The sequence below is a fragment of the Gallus gallus genome, chromosome 1 (genome assembly GCF_016699485.2).
Source record: "Gallus gallus isolate bGalGal1 chromosome 1, bGalGal1.mat.broiler.GRCg7b, whole genome shotgun sequence".
NCBI classification, from domain to species: Eukaryota; Metazoa; Chordata; class Aves; order Galliformes; family Phasianidae; genus Gallus; species Gallus gallus.
The window spans coordinates 76,849,043-76,861,264 of record NC_052532.1 but is presented as its reverse complement, the minus strand read 5'-3'; the positions used below and the strand labels follow the sequence as shown (position 1 = coordinate 76,861,264).

Genomic DNA, 12,222 nt, shown 5'->3' with positions numbered 1-12,222 from the left:
TGGTTCTTCCACATCTCAAGAGCTCAAATCCTTCTTCCTTATATTTCAGCAGCATTCTTACTTCATGCTCCAACTGGTCCACAAAATAATTTCTTCTCCACCTTCCTTCCCTTTCAGGCACTTTTTCCTATTTCTGTGCCTTTCCTAGGATGATGTGTTCCCCATCTAAAAAGATCACTTCCCTTTCTTCAGTGTCGTGTGCCCAGCAGTTGTTCCTTGTGTGTTTTCCATGTCTTCCAAGTAACTGCACTGTACTGTTAATGCAACTGACTAATAACTTCATTCTCTGTACAAATTCACAACACTGAAAGTTGAAGCCTTTCCCCTTGTCCAATGAACATCTCTGAATGCATGTGTTCTTCCCTTTTCTCTAGTATTTCATATACTCAGTGAAACACTCAGTTTTCTGCACTCATTCCAGCACTACTGGACTCACCTCTCATCAGCCAGACCAAATTCACTGTGCATCTGTTGGGCTGATAATTTATGGCATTGCCTGCCATAAACTATTGTATTTAGCGTAGGGATTTTCTTTTGAGGATCACCTGATCTCTCACACAATGGCAATTTTTGCACTTATCCTTTGGACAGGTACAGCTAATCCAGTTGCCGACCTGTATAGCAACTTCATGTTTGTACAGGCCTTGGTTCTGGATTTACAGCCATTACTTTGAGTTCATCAGTCAATGCTCATGTGTTAAATTTTGCCACTTCTGCAGAAGAGATAATATGGTGCAAGCTTCCTCTAGGGAATTATCACTTTCTTCTATAGCTATATCTGAAGAGACCTTAAATATCTTTCAAGTAGCTATTGCCTCTGATTAATCTTTATTTAATTACTAAATTATGCATGATGTAGTGGGTTGCATCAATATTATGGTTGTCACAAGGTACTGTATCATGTGAAGACTCATGCTTTACTTTTTAGATATTCTAGAAAGATCAGATGGTGTATGAATCATTATACATTTCTGATATAGAGACTGCTTTATGTGTTACACTTGATAACCCTGATCTTTTTTTTCTTGATTTGGAGGTGGAGTTGTAAAACAACTGGCAGTGAGTCCAGTATCACATTTTTGCTCATTCATGTACCAGTGAATTCCCAAAGCATCAGTCTGTATTACTGAATTTACGTTCAGGAGCTGGGCTGCAGGTGCAGCATTCTAACTTCTTTTTGCTTTTGATCGTTCTAGACTGCTTTAATTGTCAACAAAGTTTTTTGTTGTTGTTGTTCTAGTCACTAGGTCTAGCTCTTTGCTTCTTAGCCAGCATGTTTTTACAGAAAATAGAAGTTCCTATATTGAGTCAACTTTAGGGTGGGTGTTTTAGTGTTTTTCTTTTAAACAACTGTAGAAGTCTGGTTTCTGTTTTTGGTTTTGTTTTGTTTTTCTTACAATGGAGGCTTCTCAGTACCCGTGCCTCTAAGTGCCTGTGGTTGCAGAGCTCTCTCTCCTGTCAGTCTGAAGAACAAGGATACCAATGACAGCTAATGCCCTTTCGCCTCACTTCTGCTCGCTTCTATTCCCAGTAGAAAAACAGCATTTCTTCCCTTAAACAGAAAGGATCAGCACAGCACTGGGACAAAGTTTGGAAAACTAAGACTTGAGTTTAGTGTTCATGTCTGCGAGGAATAAAATCACTGTTAGGAAGTGGAAAATGCACTTAGGTATCAAGGTAACAAGTAGTACAACAGGCATGTTTAACATATCAAAGGGGAGAGTTAGGCAACAATACACACTTGTAAAATTCTGCAGGTTTCCAGGAGTGGGGCACCTACCTTAAATTTTTGAAGTATCTTAAGTTTCTCTTTGTTGTCTGACTAATTTCTGAATTCAAAAGAGGAGGCTGTTTGAAGTATCGGTATGTACATGGATCTGCCTAAACTATATGCTTTAATTCTGGTATCTGTGTCCAATGAAGTGGATATTCACTCCTGTCTGTTAAGGACATCACCCTTGCTCTCTTTGACATCGTGTAAAGTGCTGTATAAACACCACTGCCAGCAGATGCAGCAGACTTTTTTTTTTTTAAGAAAAAAAAGACAAGCTTTCTGCAAGAGAGAAGGTGTATGCTGTTAGGCTGAGATCCCCAAATTGTTCTTTACACTGAGGAGAGGGTCCTCTTCTAGAGGTAACAATCTATTATCTTTTGATCAGGCCACAACTTTCCCTGAAAGCATCTTAGATAAAAGCCTGCAGCAGTTCTGTTTCATAATCCTTAGCAGAGTAAGAGGGCCCACTCTGGGTTGAGTTCAGTTCACCCTGAACCCTCTGGCAAACAAATGGCTGAATGTATGGTATATCACAGGGAAGGAGATTGTTACACAGCAAAGCTCTACCAATGTGCTATGGGCTGCTTTTTGTCATGGAACAAGCTACAAGAACAGCTACAAGCTTCAGCCACCTCCCTTGACTATTGTGAATCACATGGATTGAGACTGCCAGCAGCCTCTCCTCTGAGAGAAGAGGGGGTGTGCAGCTTGGTCTGAAGATCAGAGCTGGCTGTTAAGAAGTAGGAAAGAGCAAACAGTTTCCAACCTTAGGGGAAGTTTAAGGCTCAGCCTCGTGACTTACATCCCTGCTGAGACTCCATTTTGGTCCCTTGTCATACTTCTGAGAAGGCCAGTCACACCTGCCAAACCTCTTTAATTAACAACAGATGAGAACTGTAGCAGCATCTTTGTTGCAGAGGAAAAAAAAAGTGCACATGTAAAGACTATAAGGAAGCCAAGTTGACCTCTCCCCTTTGCAGACACTAGATTGACTCTCATCCCTGGTGATCCCAAGAGCAATAGTGTTTTACAAGACTGAAGGATTCACATATGATAGTAAAAGCAATTAACCACAATACAGTCTTCTGCTATGATCGAGGCAGAGCATCCCAAAAAGAAAGGTCCCACAGAGAAAGTACACAGCTTCTGGTCTGACTGCCATCTAACTGAATTGTGGAATAAACCTCTGCCTCACTCAAGTCCTGTCTCACCATCCTTGCTTGGTCCGCATGGTTCCAGGCTGTTGTAAGATGGCAGTGTGGTCACTACAGCCTCAACAGTGAAGCGGTGTGGTGCATCAAGTCCTGATGCCTCATCTTGGAAAGCAGTGTTATCATGGCTGTTTGGAGGGGGCGCAGGGGAGGAGTGCCACTGCTTGGAGCGGAACCAGCGGAAGGCCAGGATGAAAGTGATGACAGTGAAATCCAGAATCAGCTCAGCAAGCTCCATCACTGATAGGACAGAGGATCCAAACCAGAGACTCCACTGATTCCCAAGCTGAGACAAGAGGGTCACTACCTGCAAAAGAAAGAAGGAAGCAGTGAGGAGAGCATTTGTTGGAGCCTTTGGCTTCTCCGCCTGCTCCCCTTACTGGTACCATCATGGCACTGGAGAGTTTTTCCCCTCTTACAGAAGAGACTTGAGAGTCAGCAGTGCTGCTGGAATGAACACCTGCCATGCAGAGGGACATTATGGTGCAACAGGTGGATGTGGTAAAGTACGTACTGTAAAGGCTGGTGACTCCCCATTGGTCTTGTAGTTCCATTCCTCAAAAAAGATATTCACTTTTGCAACTCCATTCCTGTTGACGAAAAATGGGTATGAGCAATGCTAAGGATCTGTAGTCCTTGCATTCCTTCACTAAGCTTAGCTGTCTTCTCTGTCTCCTTCCACTTCCTGTGCTCCTTATACATCCACCACCTGGAAGCTTTTCTCCATTTCCAGAGTTCCCTCTGTATGAAAATCTGAGGGACCAATTGTGCACTTCTGAGACTGCACCGTGAACTCCAGTGTTTGTGTCATAATTTACCAAGTACCAACTCCTGCATTGCTCTCCCTTCCCACTCTTTCACTACTTCTTACTGTGACTCTGAACCATATGGCATTAGCCTTTGGGTTACTCTTTTCAGACTAACAGCTAACCCTGTAAGAGTCTTTACTTGGTCTCAGTTTCTCTCTGGTGACTCAAGTCTGCTGCCCTTGACCCCAAGTCCATGCACCATCAGTGATTTAATCCGAACTCTGACCACTCCATTCACCCTTTTTCCACCTGGACTACTTCTGGTTTTGATAAAACCTCTGTAAATGGTCTCTCACCTCTTGGATGTTATATTGTATTTGTTCTGTTGTGAAAGCATGTAAAAAACCCAATCCTGAAATGAAAGTGCAATAAATTATGTTAGGTGACTACAGTCACCCCTTGTAGATTTGGAACCAGTTGAGGGGGAGGATAAAACCAGAGTTTGGAGCAGTGCTGTGGAGCCAGGACACTACCCTCTTACCTCTGAGACAGCAGAAGGCCAGCGAGAGTATCCAGCTGAGAGCTGGTATTCTGTCATTCTGTACGACAAGAGAGTGTGTTAGCTGCTGAAGTGATCAGAGCCACAAGGCCAGGTCTCAGTCCCCAGGCACACCTGGAAACTCCCTCCCATGTTGAAGTAGTGCCCACTTCCCACTGAGCTTCTGCACAATCTACAGGAGCTCACCCCAGAGCTGACACTGATGCTCCTCAGCCATTTTGTCTTCTTGATGGGAGAAATATCATTTAGGTCTGCACTTCAGCTAGTGGCTCAAGCTTTTGCCCTGGTCAGTGAATGCTTTCTAACACCCCTAGGAACAGAGAGTTCCCAGTGTAACTTAGAAACTTACTTGCAAGGTTTCCGACATTTGTGGAAGCAGCCCAGCACATCAGCTTTGAATTCAGCAAGGAGTTTGTAATAGCAGTAGCCTGAGCAGCAAAGAAAGTAAATCCAGATAAGCTCACAGTATCTATATGAAAAGAAAGTAATGTGCAACAGCAGAGGGAATCCAAAGAGTTCCTTCCATAAGCTCAGAGGGACTAACTGTCCAAGAGAAGAGTGTCTTTTGGCTGTCCCATATCAGAAAGCCTCATTTAAAACTTTTTTAAAGAAAAGAGTTACTGGGACATGAGGTGGGCCAAACAGTTTCAGATGGGCAGGTTTACTATGTCATATTTATCATATTAATCCTCTCCTGTAAGTACTTACCCCAAGCTACGTGCTTTGTGTAGTCACAATACTCTGCTCCATCAGGTAAGGGATAAAAGTAATAGGCACAGGAGCAGCGCTTTACCATGTTGAGCTGAAAGCAGGAACGAATGCAGACCTGGGAGCACATAATGTGGACTGTTTGAACAGGGGAACCAATGCTGTTATACCCTGTATCACATTATCTTATTAACATTGCCCGTGGACAAGCATGACTATTAGGGGACTGAAGCATTCCAGGAAAGCTGGCAAAGAAGCTGGCACGGAACCGGTGATCACAAGTTACCTGTTCAGTGTAGCGAGATGAGTACAGATTTTGCACTGGCACATCGCTGCCATCCTCTGTACAGTCGCTGTAACTGCCCCCAAGACGCTCAGTCATCTCCTAGAATATCAAAGTCATTTCACAAAACAACTAGCACTTTGTTGTACCATCTCTACGCTTTTTTGCCACCCACTGCTTTCATCACTACCTGCTCCTTATGCTTACCTCTGGATGCCAGCTCCCCCTGATTACCCGTTTCACTGTTCTCTTATGAACTGCAACCAAATGTTTCTCATCCAGTCTGGTAAACTGCTGCTCTTCCTGCCCCCCCCCCCCCCCCCCCCCCCTTCATTTCAGATGATTAATCCCCTCCCTCTAACACCTTCAGTCCATGACAAGCCATCTGTATTCATCCACCAAGTTAACACCTTTCACACTGAAGTCCCACATCCACAGCTCTTAGCCCTGCTGCTGCTGCTGCCTCACCTTCCTCATGCTGATGGAGGTCTCAATACCTGGACGCACATTGAAACCCCCATCATCCATGAAGGCTGGCTCATTCTGATCGTGGACCATGACCCTGGCTCCAGTTACCGTTGACAACAGAGGGATGAAATCATTCTGCTCGGTGCGCACCACCAGAGAGAGGCCTGAGGACATGGCAGAGAACAAGGGATGTCACAGGTGGCCATCATGTGGAGAAGGACAGAGAACAGAATGGTTACTACATCTGGATCAATAAGGAGTAAAGGGAGAGAAATGTAAACCAGGGCTGAACCTAAGCTGAGTGGAAATGGGAGTGTGGCTGAAGGGAGACCAGAGAGAAGGCTGGAGGCTCCAGGAAAGGCCAGAGAAAAATGGATTTCTTAATTGCTACTTAGAAAAGACAGATCTGGGAACGAAGAGAGATTTCATGGAGAGAACTGGAATTGAACAAAAGATTGAAGATTGGCCCTAGAGGGGCTTTAGGAAGGTTAGGAATGCACACAGATCAGCTGCTTGAAACGTTAAGTGCCAAAAGAGGAGGTCAAGACTAAACTCTCAGGAGGGCAGCACTAGAGCTCAACAGAGACTTCAGGAGCAGTGAAAGTCCAGAGGGAGCGGTGAACGTAAGGATCAGGCACTGATGGGAAAGAGAGTTCAGTAGGACGGCGGTGAAGGACAGCCATGTCCGTGACACAGACACCTCCACATGGGTCAAAGCAGAGTTGGGATGAGAGCAAAGCTGCAATCTACCACCGCCACTGGCTGCCTGTAATTCCTCCAGCCTTCCACACACCCTCCATGGGGAAAACAGCTAAGCCGAAAGTGCTTCTCACCATTATTGATCCCAGGCAGAGAGGATGTCCACAGGCTGCTGCTATTGTCATTGAAGGTGTAGCAGTTCCCATACAAGGGATGGTGGAAGTGAGTGTAATTCCTGTGATGGGAACAGAAATATTCAGACAGGTGAGAAGGGCTATGAGACCAAGGGCTTCCTGAAAGGAACAATTCTCTTTTACACCTGCGCAGAGAGGGGTTTAGAGCAGATGGGCAGTGTTTGTTATGTAAACTAACCTGAACAGGGAAAAGCAATTAAAATCTGCTGTAAAAAATGTCCTAGAGCTAGACAGGTTTTTTTTCTTGTACTGTTAGCATTTGATAGCCAGGATGGATTTTTTTTAGCAGTATCAGCAATTACTGTATTATCTTAATATTGATAGAGCTCTTAGCTCTCTGTATCCCTTGCCTTGCTGATGGGTTTAATTTCATTGCCTCTTTAGGGCTTCTAAACCATAGTGGCAGGAGAGAAGTGCAATGCTGTTTTCACTGTCTTTCTCTTCCTGTATGGGGCTGATATGTACGACTTCAGCACTGCGCATCACTCTCAGCACGCACACCAGCCTTCTATGTTGTACACTTGGGGTTTGTAGCAGTATAATTATTTCATTTCTGTGAAACTCAGGGAAGGAGAAACCATTCTCTGAGGTCCATAGCTTCAGGTCACAGAACATCTGACCTTGGTGAGCACAACCCTCAGGAAAGACTCGAGATACCGCTTGAGAAAGTGGGACCCGAACAAAGAACAGCCCCACCTTGGGAAAGAAGTTCTGTAACAGGAGTTTCTCGAATTCCCCTTGAACCCAAGCACAACATGCAGTTGTCAGTAGGAATAAACAGTGGGGTGTTTCCACCACTTACGCCTTGTCACATGTTGCTTCATTGAAGCGGCAAGCATAAATAAAATTCTCAAAGTCAGACTCATCCAGGTCTTTGGCATCAGGCATCTGTGCCAGGATATTGATGTAGTGAAAGCTGTACCATTCCCGCACTGCATCCACCCCTGAGGAGTACGTCTGATGGAAACAATCCTCGTTGTTTTCACTGCACTGTGAGAATGAAAAAGCAGCTGTATCAGGGAAGTCTTGTCCCAGAGGAGGTGGCCGTGCTCCCTCAGCAGGGTATAGAAACAAAGCAGAGTGAGCAAAAACGTTCTGCGGCACTGCTGTGCTCAAGAAAAAGGCAATCAATAGCACAGGAGAAAGTAATCCCTCAGTGGAAGCGGAACACCAGGTCAACAAGCATGGGTAAGTGAGACTCTGGAGGCAGCAAATTGCAGTGTGATGTGCAGTGTGATCTACTGTATGTAAAATCTACGTGATATAAAACCAGCAGCTTTAAATTCTAGAATGGGGAGCCCTCCCTTCAGGGTGTGTCCAGAGAAACTTGGTGACCCCATGGGATCTTCATTTAACTGGCAAATGATTCCCTTCAGTGCCTTTTAAAATGCAAATACAGATACCCTAGGGCAAAGAAGAAACTGCTCAGGAGCAAATATGGCCACTGTCACATTCTGCATGGCCCACAGCCATGCAGTACCATCTCCTCAACAATTACTGAGCAATGCTGTGGCTGTTAGTAAATGGCTCTGAAAGGCTGATGTAGCCTTCAAGAAGGACAAGGTTTCCCTGTCTCACCTAGGAACTGACACGGACAAGTCTTCCACACGAATAGGGACAGGACTTGGGGAGCAGTAATATTTTGGGAAAAGGCTTCAACACCACCTTCATCTGTCATCAAGAAAAGCCAGCAACAAAAATCCCTCTATATGAGGAAGGGCATGGCCACAAGGCTAACAAGATAGAAGTGGCTAGACAGGGGTCGGAGAGAGTAGCTCATAGCACATCTTGGGATCTCACCAGAACAAAGCCAATTTTCCAGTCGTTCTTGTCCACCGAGGGACTGTTTTCTGGCAAGCTGACCAAGTTATCCCGCTTCTGCCTCCGCAGAGGATGGCGCTGAACATGATGGAGCAGGCTCCTCGAGGTGCGCCTATGTGAGAACTGTGCTGACCCGTCACTTCGTGCCAGGGACATGTTATAGTCATAAAGGTCCAACAGTGTCTGATGTGTGATTTGGTCCAGTTCGTCCAGCTTCTTCCGAATGGCACTGTACCTATACAGTGGGAGAGAGGAGCCTGCAGGGTTAGGGCTGGATGCACATGAACAGTTCTGAGTAAGACATGTGGCGGAGTTTAATGGGGTGATTCAGGACATTCTCACTGACAGGTGAAAATCCAGCCCCTTTGCTGGAGGCCACTGTTCCTTGTAGGAGATAAGGAAGTGCAACTGCTTCTGCCTTTAGAAAGTTTTCAGAGCAGCCTGCTAACACACCACCAGGTAGAGCAGCTTAAATGAACAATATTTACTGCGAATGCCCTGTGGCAGCAAAGGCTCACAGGAAGCTTTCCTTCCACCTGCCCTTCTACAAGTCAAGGACAAAGAAGAGAGCATGAATACGTGCCTCTATCTCTATCCTATGCCCACGGAGGTCAAGGCAGCTGAAAGCTCTGGGAGACCATTTCTTACCTGTATGGGTTGAGTGTGCACAGCGTCACTGCAGGGAAAGTCAGCCTATCCGAGTTTAGGTTGAGGTTGAGGTTGACAGGGTAGCTGAAGTACTCCCTGTAGAGGATTCCAAACTGCCAGTACATTAAGCCGAAGGTGAGAATGAAGAGGACAGACCAGAAGGCCGTCTTCATCTTGTTCTTTTTAGAGCACACCAGGCGAATAGCTCCGTGGATGGTCGTGTTGCTACAGAAGAACTGGAACAGCTCCTGGTAGGAGCCATAGAATTCGATGAGGCCCTCCCTCTCATCTTCCTTCTGCTGCTGCTCCGTTTCCTGCTTGCACTGCCTCGTCTTCTCCCCTTCTGGCATCTTCTCTGCCTTCACAGAACCACCCTGAAACACAGATTAAGAGTGAGGTGGGCTTCCCACAGGATCACAGCTCCGGAAAGCCAGCGCTCCCACTCCCTCCTCCCTCATCCCACCAGGGCCCGACAGGTGACAGACAACCCCCGCTTCCCACCCGAGCCCGCAGCCCTCCCGCAGCCGCCGACCCTCGCGGGACTGACGCGGGACGCCGTGCCCATGGCGGGGCCGTCCCTCGCCGTCGGGGCGGGAGGCGGCGGGCCGGGAGCAGGGCCCAGGGCTCGCTCTCCCCAGCGCTGCCGGCTCGCTCGCAGCTCCCCGGCTGGGCTGGGACCGGTTCCTTTCCAGTTGGAGCCAGCACCCCGCCCGGCTCCTGCCCTGCCAGCCTCTCCCCGCCCACCCCTCCTTCCCTTCCCCTTCCCCCCCGGGCCGCTCCCGGCGAAGAAAAGCCTCTTTAAACTCTCAAGTGTCCGCGGCCGGGAGCGGGCGGCGGAGGGCCTGGGGTCTGCTCTAGGGGGTCACCTTGGCGGCGCCGCGCCGTCGGAGAACACCGCGCGGTGGCGTCCTGGCGGCCCCCGGGACCCCGACGGGCGCTCAAGGCCACCGCCGCGCCCCCAGCAAGGAGCCGGCAGCCCTGCCCCGGCCAGGTGGGGCCCGGGAAACGGCGCGCCCCCCCTCGCTGCCCCCCCCCGGCGGCGGGGACACGGCGTCCCGGCGGTGATGTGGAAAGCTAGCTGGCAGGGCTGGCCTGAGAATATAGGGACGGGGCCGCATTCCCCTCTCGCTCTCAGCCCGTCCAGGGGGCCGCCAGAGCCGAGCCGTGCCCACGGAAGTGTCGGTAAAGGTGCTCTGTCGTGGGGGCACACCGGGATCCTGCGTCCCAGCAGCACTTTGTGTGTGGCTTTAACTACTGGATTTCATAAAGCCGAGGGAGATGGAGTTAATTTAGAGTGAGCTTTTCATAGAATCATAGAATGGCCTGGGTTGAAAAGGACCACAATGATCATCGAGTTTCAACCCCCCAGCTATGGGCAGGGTCGCCAAGCACTAGACCGGGCTGCCCAGAGCCGCATCCAGCCTGGCCTTTCCGTGAGGGCTGGGGCAGGGCAGGCTCATGGGGATGAGGTGATATGCATGAAGGAACACTGCTTTTGGTGTTTTGTTAACGAAGAAATCTCACATCCAGAATGAGCTGGCCCAGACATTGCTGGCAGCAGGTCTCACCAGGCTGTGCCAGGGAAGTGGAGGCCTCTTGTCATTACCCAGTGCCTCGCAGGTTCGTCAGTCCACAGAAACAAGGACCCAGAGCCACATGTGCCCAGCAGCCTGCCAGCCTTTGTAACTCAGGAACCACATTCCCACTCTTCTCCAAATGACTTCATCTCAAACCAGCACTGTTTGAGGCTTTCACTTCTTCCTTCATGCCTGCCCTCTTCAGGTCAAGTCCCTGTTGCAATTCACCTACTGCAGTTCCCGGATTTTGATCCTGACTGGAGCGTGCAGCAGTTTGGTTAGTGACACAGCCACTTCATGTTGCAACACACCACGCTAGAAAATGGCGAGGAGCACCCTTCTGAGGCTGGTGGAGCGTGCCAGGAGCAGCCCTGTGATAGCTGTTTGCTGCTAACCTGCAAACACTACCCTGAGCTGCTCCTGGCTCCATCCCACGTCAAGAGCAAAGCAGAGTATTTTTTTCTGCCATTGTAAACTTCGTTATACCAAGCAGTTTGTTCTGAACTTATATTATCATTAGAAAAACAAATCGCAAAGAGTGGAAGGGATAGGGGAAATGAACAAATATTGTTCATGAATGCCAGTTGCAAATCAGTTTCTTAAGAGCATTAGAAATGCCTTTCCTTTTAGGGGACAGATGTGAGCTCTTTTCTCTTGTGCTGCTTGCATGCTTTATGCACTTGGATACACACAGACAATCCCCAAAGGTGCACATCAGCGTTGTCATTCAGCCTGGTAGGCTTATTCCTTAACCTCTGTGAACATACACAGATGTACAGCAGTTGCAAAGCATCAGCCTTTACAGTTACCACTGTAAGCTCTGGAGCTATAATCTGGGAGCTTCCTAGGGAGAGTGTTTATAACTTGTTTAACTACATTATTGTAATTTCCTGAAATTATGCTCAGTTATGCTAACGGATTATCCATCAAAACTGCATCTGTCTTATTGCAATTATGCCTTAAATCCAAAACCAGCCAACCAACCAATCAACCGAAAAAACAAAAATACAACATACAAACAGAACCCAGACTATCTTGTCTCTCAAAGAAGTCCTGCTTTATGGTCATTTAAGCTAGTGGCACTCACAGAACAGCTTAAGCCCCATTTGGCAGAGCTGATAGTTGTGCATTCTACGATTCCCACAGTAATTAAAAGCATTTCAACTTATCTTCAAATGACCGTTGCAATTGTACTTAGAAACACAATTCCTTTTTTGCTAGGTGAGAGACAAAGCTAACTGGCAGATCTAGATACAATTATTTTTCAGCCTTTTTCCATGTGTCATGCTTTTTTTTTTTTTTCCTTATAAAGAATTAAAAAAACCAACCTTGTTGGCTCTTGCAGTTTCCAGCTGCTGCCAGCTGTGATCAAAGTGCTTTCCATTGCCCTCTCTCTTGCTGGCGAGGTGCTCCGACTGCCAGATGTTATCTGCTGCTGTTCAGATAGCAGCCCTGAGCAGCCTCAGGTGACCTCCAGCCATTTCAGCCACGTGAATGTCTCAGTTTGGCCATGGCTTTGAGAAATTCTGAC

At 47.5% G+C, this 12,222-nt stretch overlaps 2 protein-coding genes and 1 non-coding gene across 7 annotated transcripts in view; 2 read left to right on the top strand and 1 right to left on the bottom strand.

Annotated features, from left to right (window-relative positions):
• Positions 1-12,222, top strand: part of VAMP1 (vesicle-associated membrane protein 1 (synaptobrevin 1)) — a 30,260-nt gene that overhangs the window by 6,148 nt on the left and 11,890 nt on the right. The window lies entirely within an intron of this gene.
• On the bottom strand, positions 1,590-10,000 carry SCNN1A (sodium channel epithelial 1 alpha subunit). 4 transcript variants are annotated; one of them, NM_001396950.1, is made up of 13 exons: positions 9,981-10,000; positions 9,115-9,488; positions 8,446-8,701; positions 7,448-7,635; positions 6,586-6,686; positions 5,753-5,916; positions 5,288-5,386; positions 5,002-5,119; positions 4,643-4,721; positions 4,276-4,333; positions 4,091-4,146; positions 3,500-3,575; positions 1,590-3,292 (listed from the first exon to the last, which is right to left on the bottom strand). In NM_001396950.1, the coding sequence occupies exons 2-13, from the start codon at positions 9,462-9,464 to the stop codon at positions 2,966-2,968; spliced, it is 1,872 nt and encodes a 623-aa protein (NP_001383879.1). In that variant the 5' UTR covers positions 9,465-9,488; positions 9,981-10,000; the 3' UTR covers positions 1,590-2,965. The 4 variants fall into 4 exon arrangements, with proteins under 4 accessions (NP_001383879.1, XP_040514689.1, XP_040514545.1 ...); XM_040658755.2 differs by lacking the exon at positions 9,981-10,000 and adding an exon at positions 9,616-9,787; XM_040658611.2 differs by lacking the exon at positions 9,981-10,000 and adding an exon at positions 9,647-9,787.
• Positions 11,031-11,131, top strand: MIR6553 (microRNA 6553). The gene has a single exon (NR_105420.2). It is a non-coding gene; the product is annotated as a microRNA 6553 (primary transcript).

Excerpts from the sequence above, each read along its gene's own strand:
- SCNN1A (XM_040658611.2), bottom strand. The coding sequence starts at position 9,679 with ATGGGCACGGCGTCCCGCGTCAGTCCCGCGAGG. Across the intron at positions 7,636-8,445 it reads GGAAAATTGGCTTTGTTCTG|TGCAGTGAAAACAACGAGGA; the intron begins GTGAGATCCCAA and ends TCATTCTCACAG. Across the intron at positions 5,917-6,585 it reads TCTGCCTGGGATCAATAATG|GCCTCTCTCTGGTGGTGCGC; the intron begins GTGAGAAGCACT and ends CCATGTCCTCAG.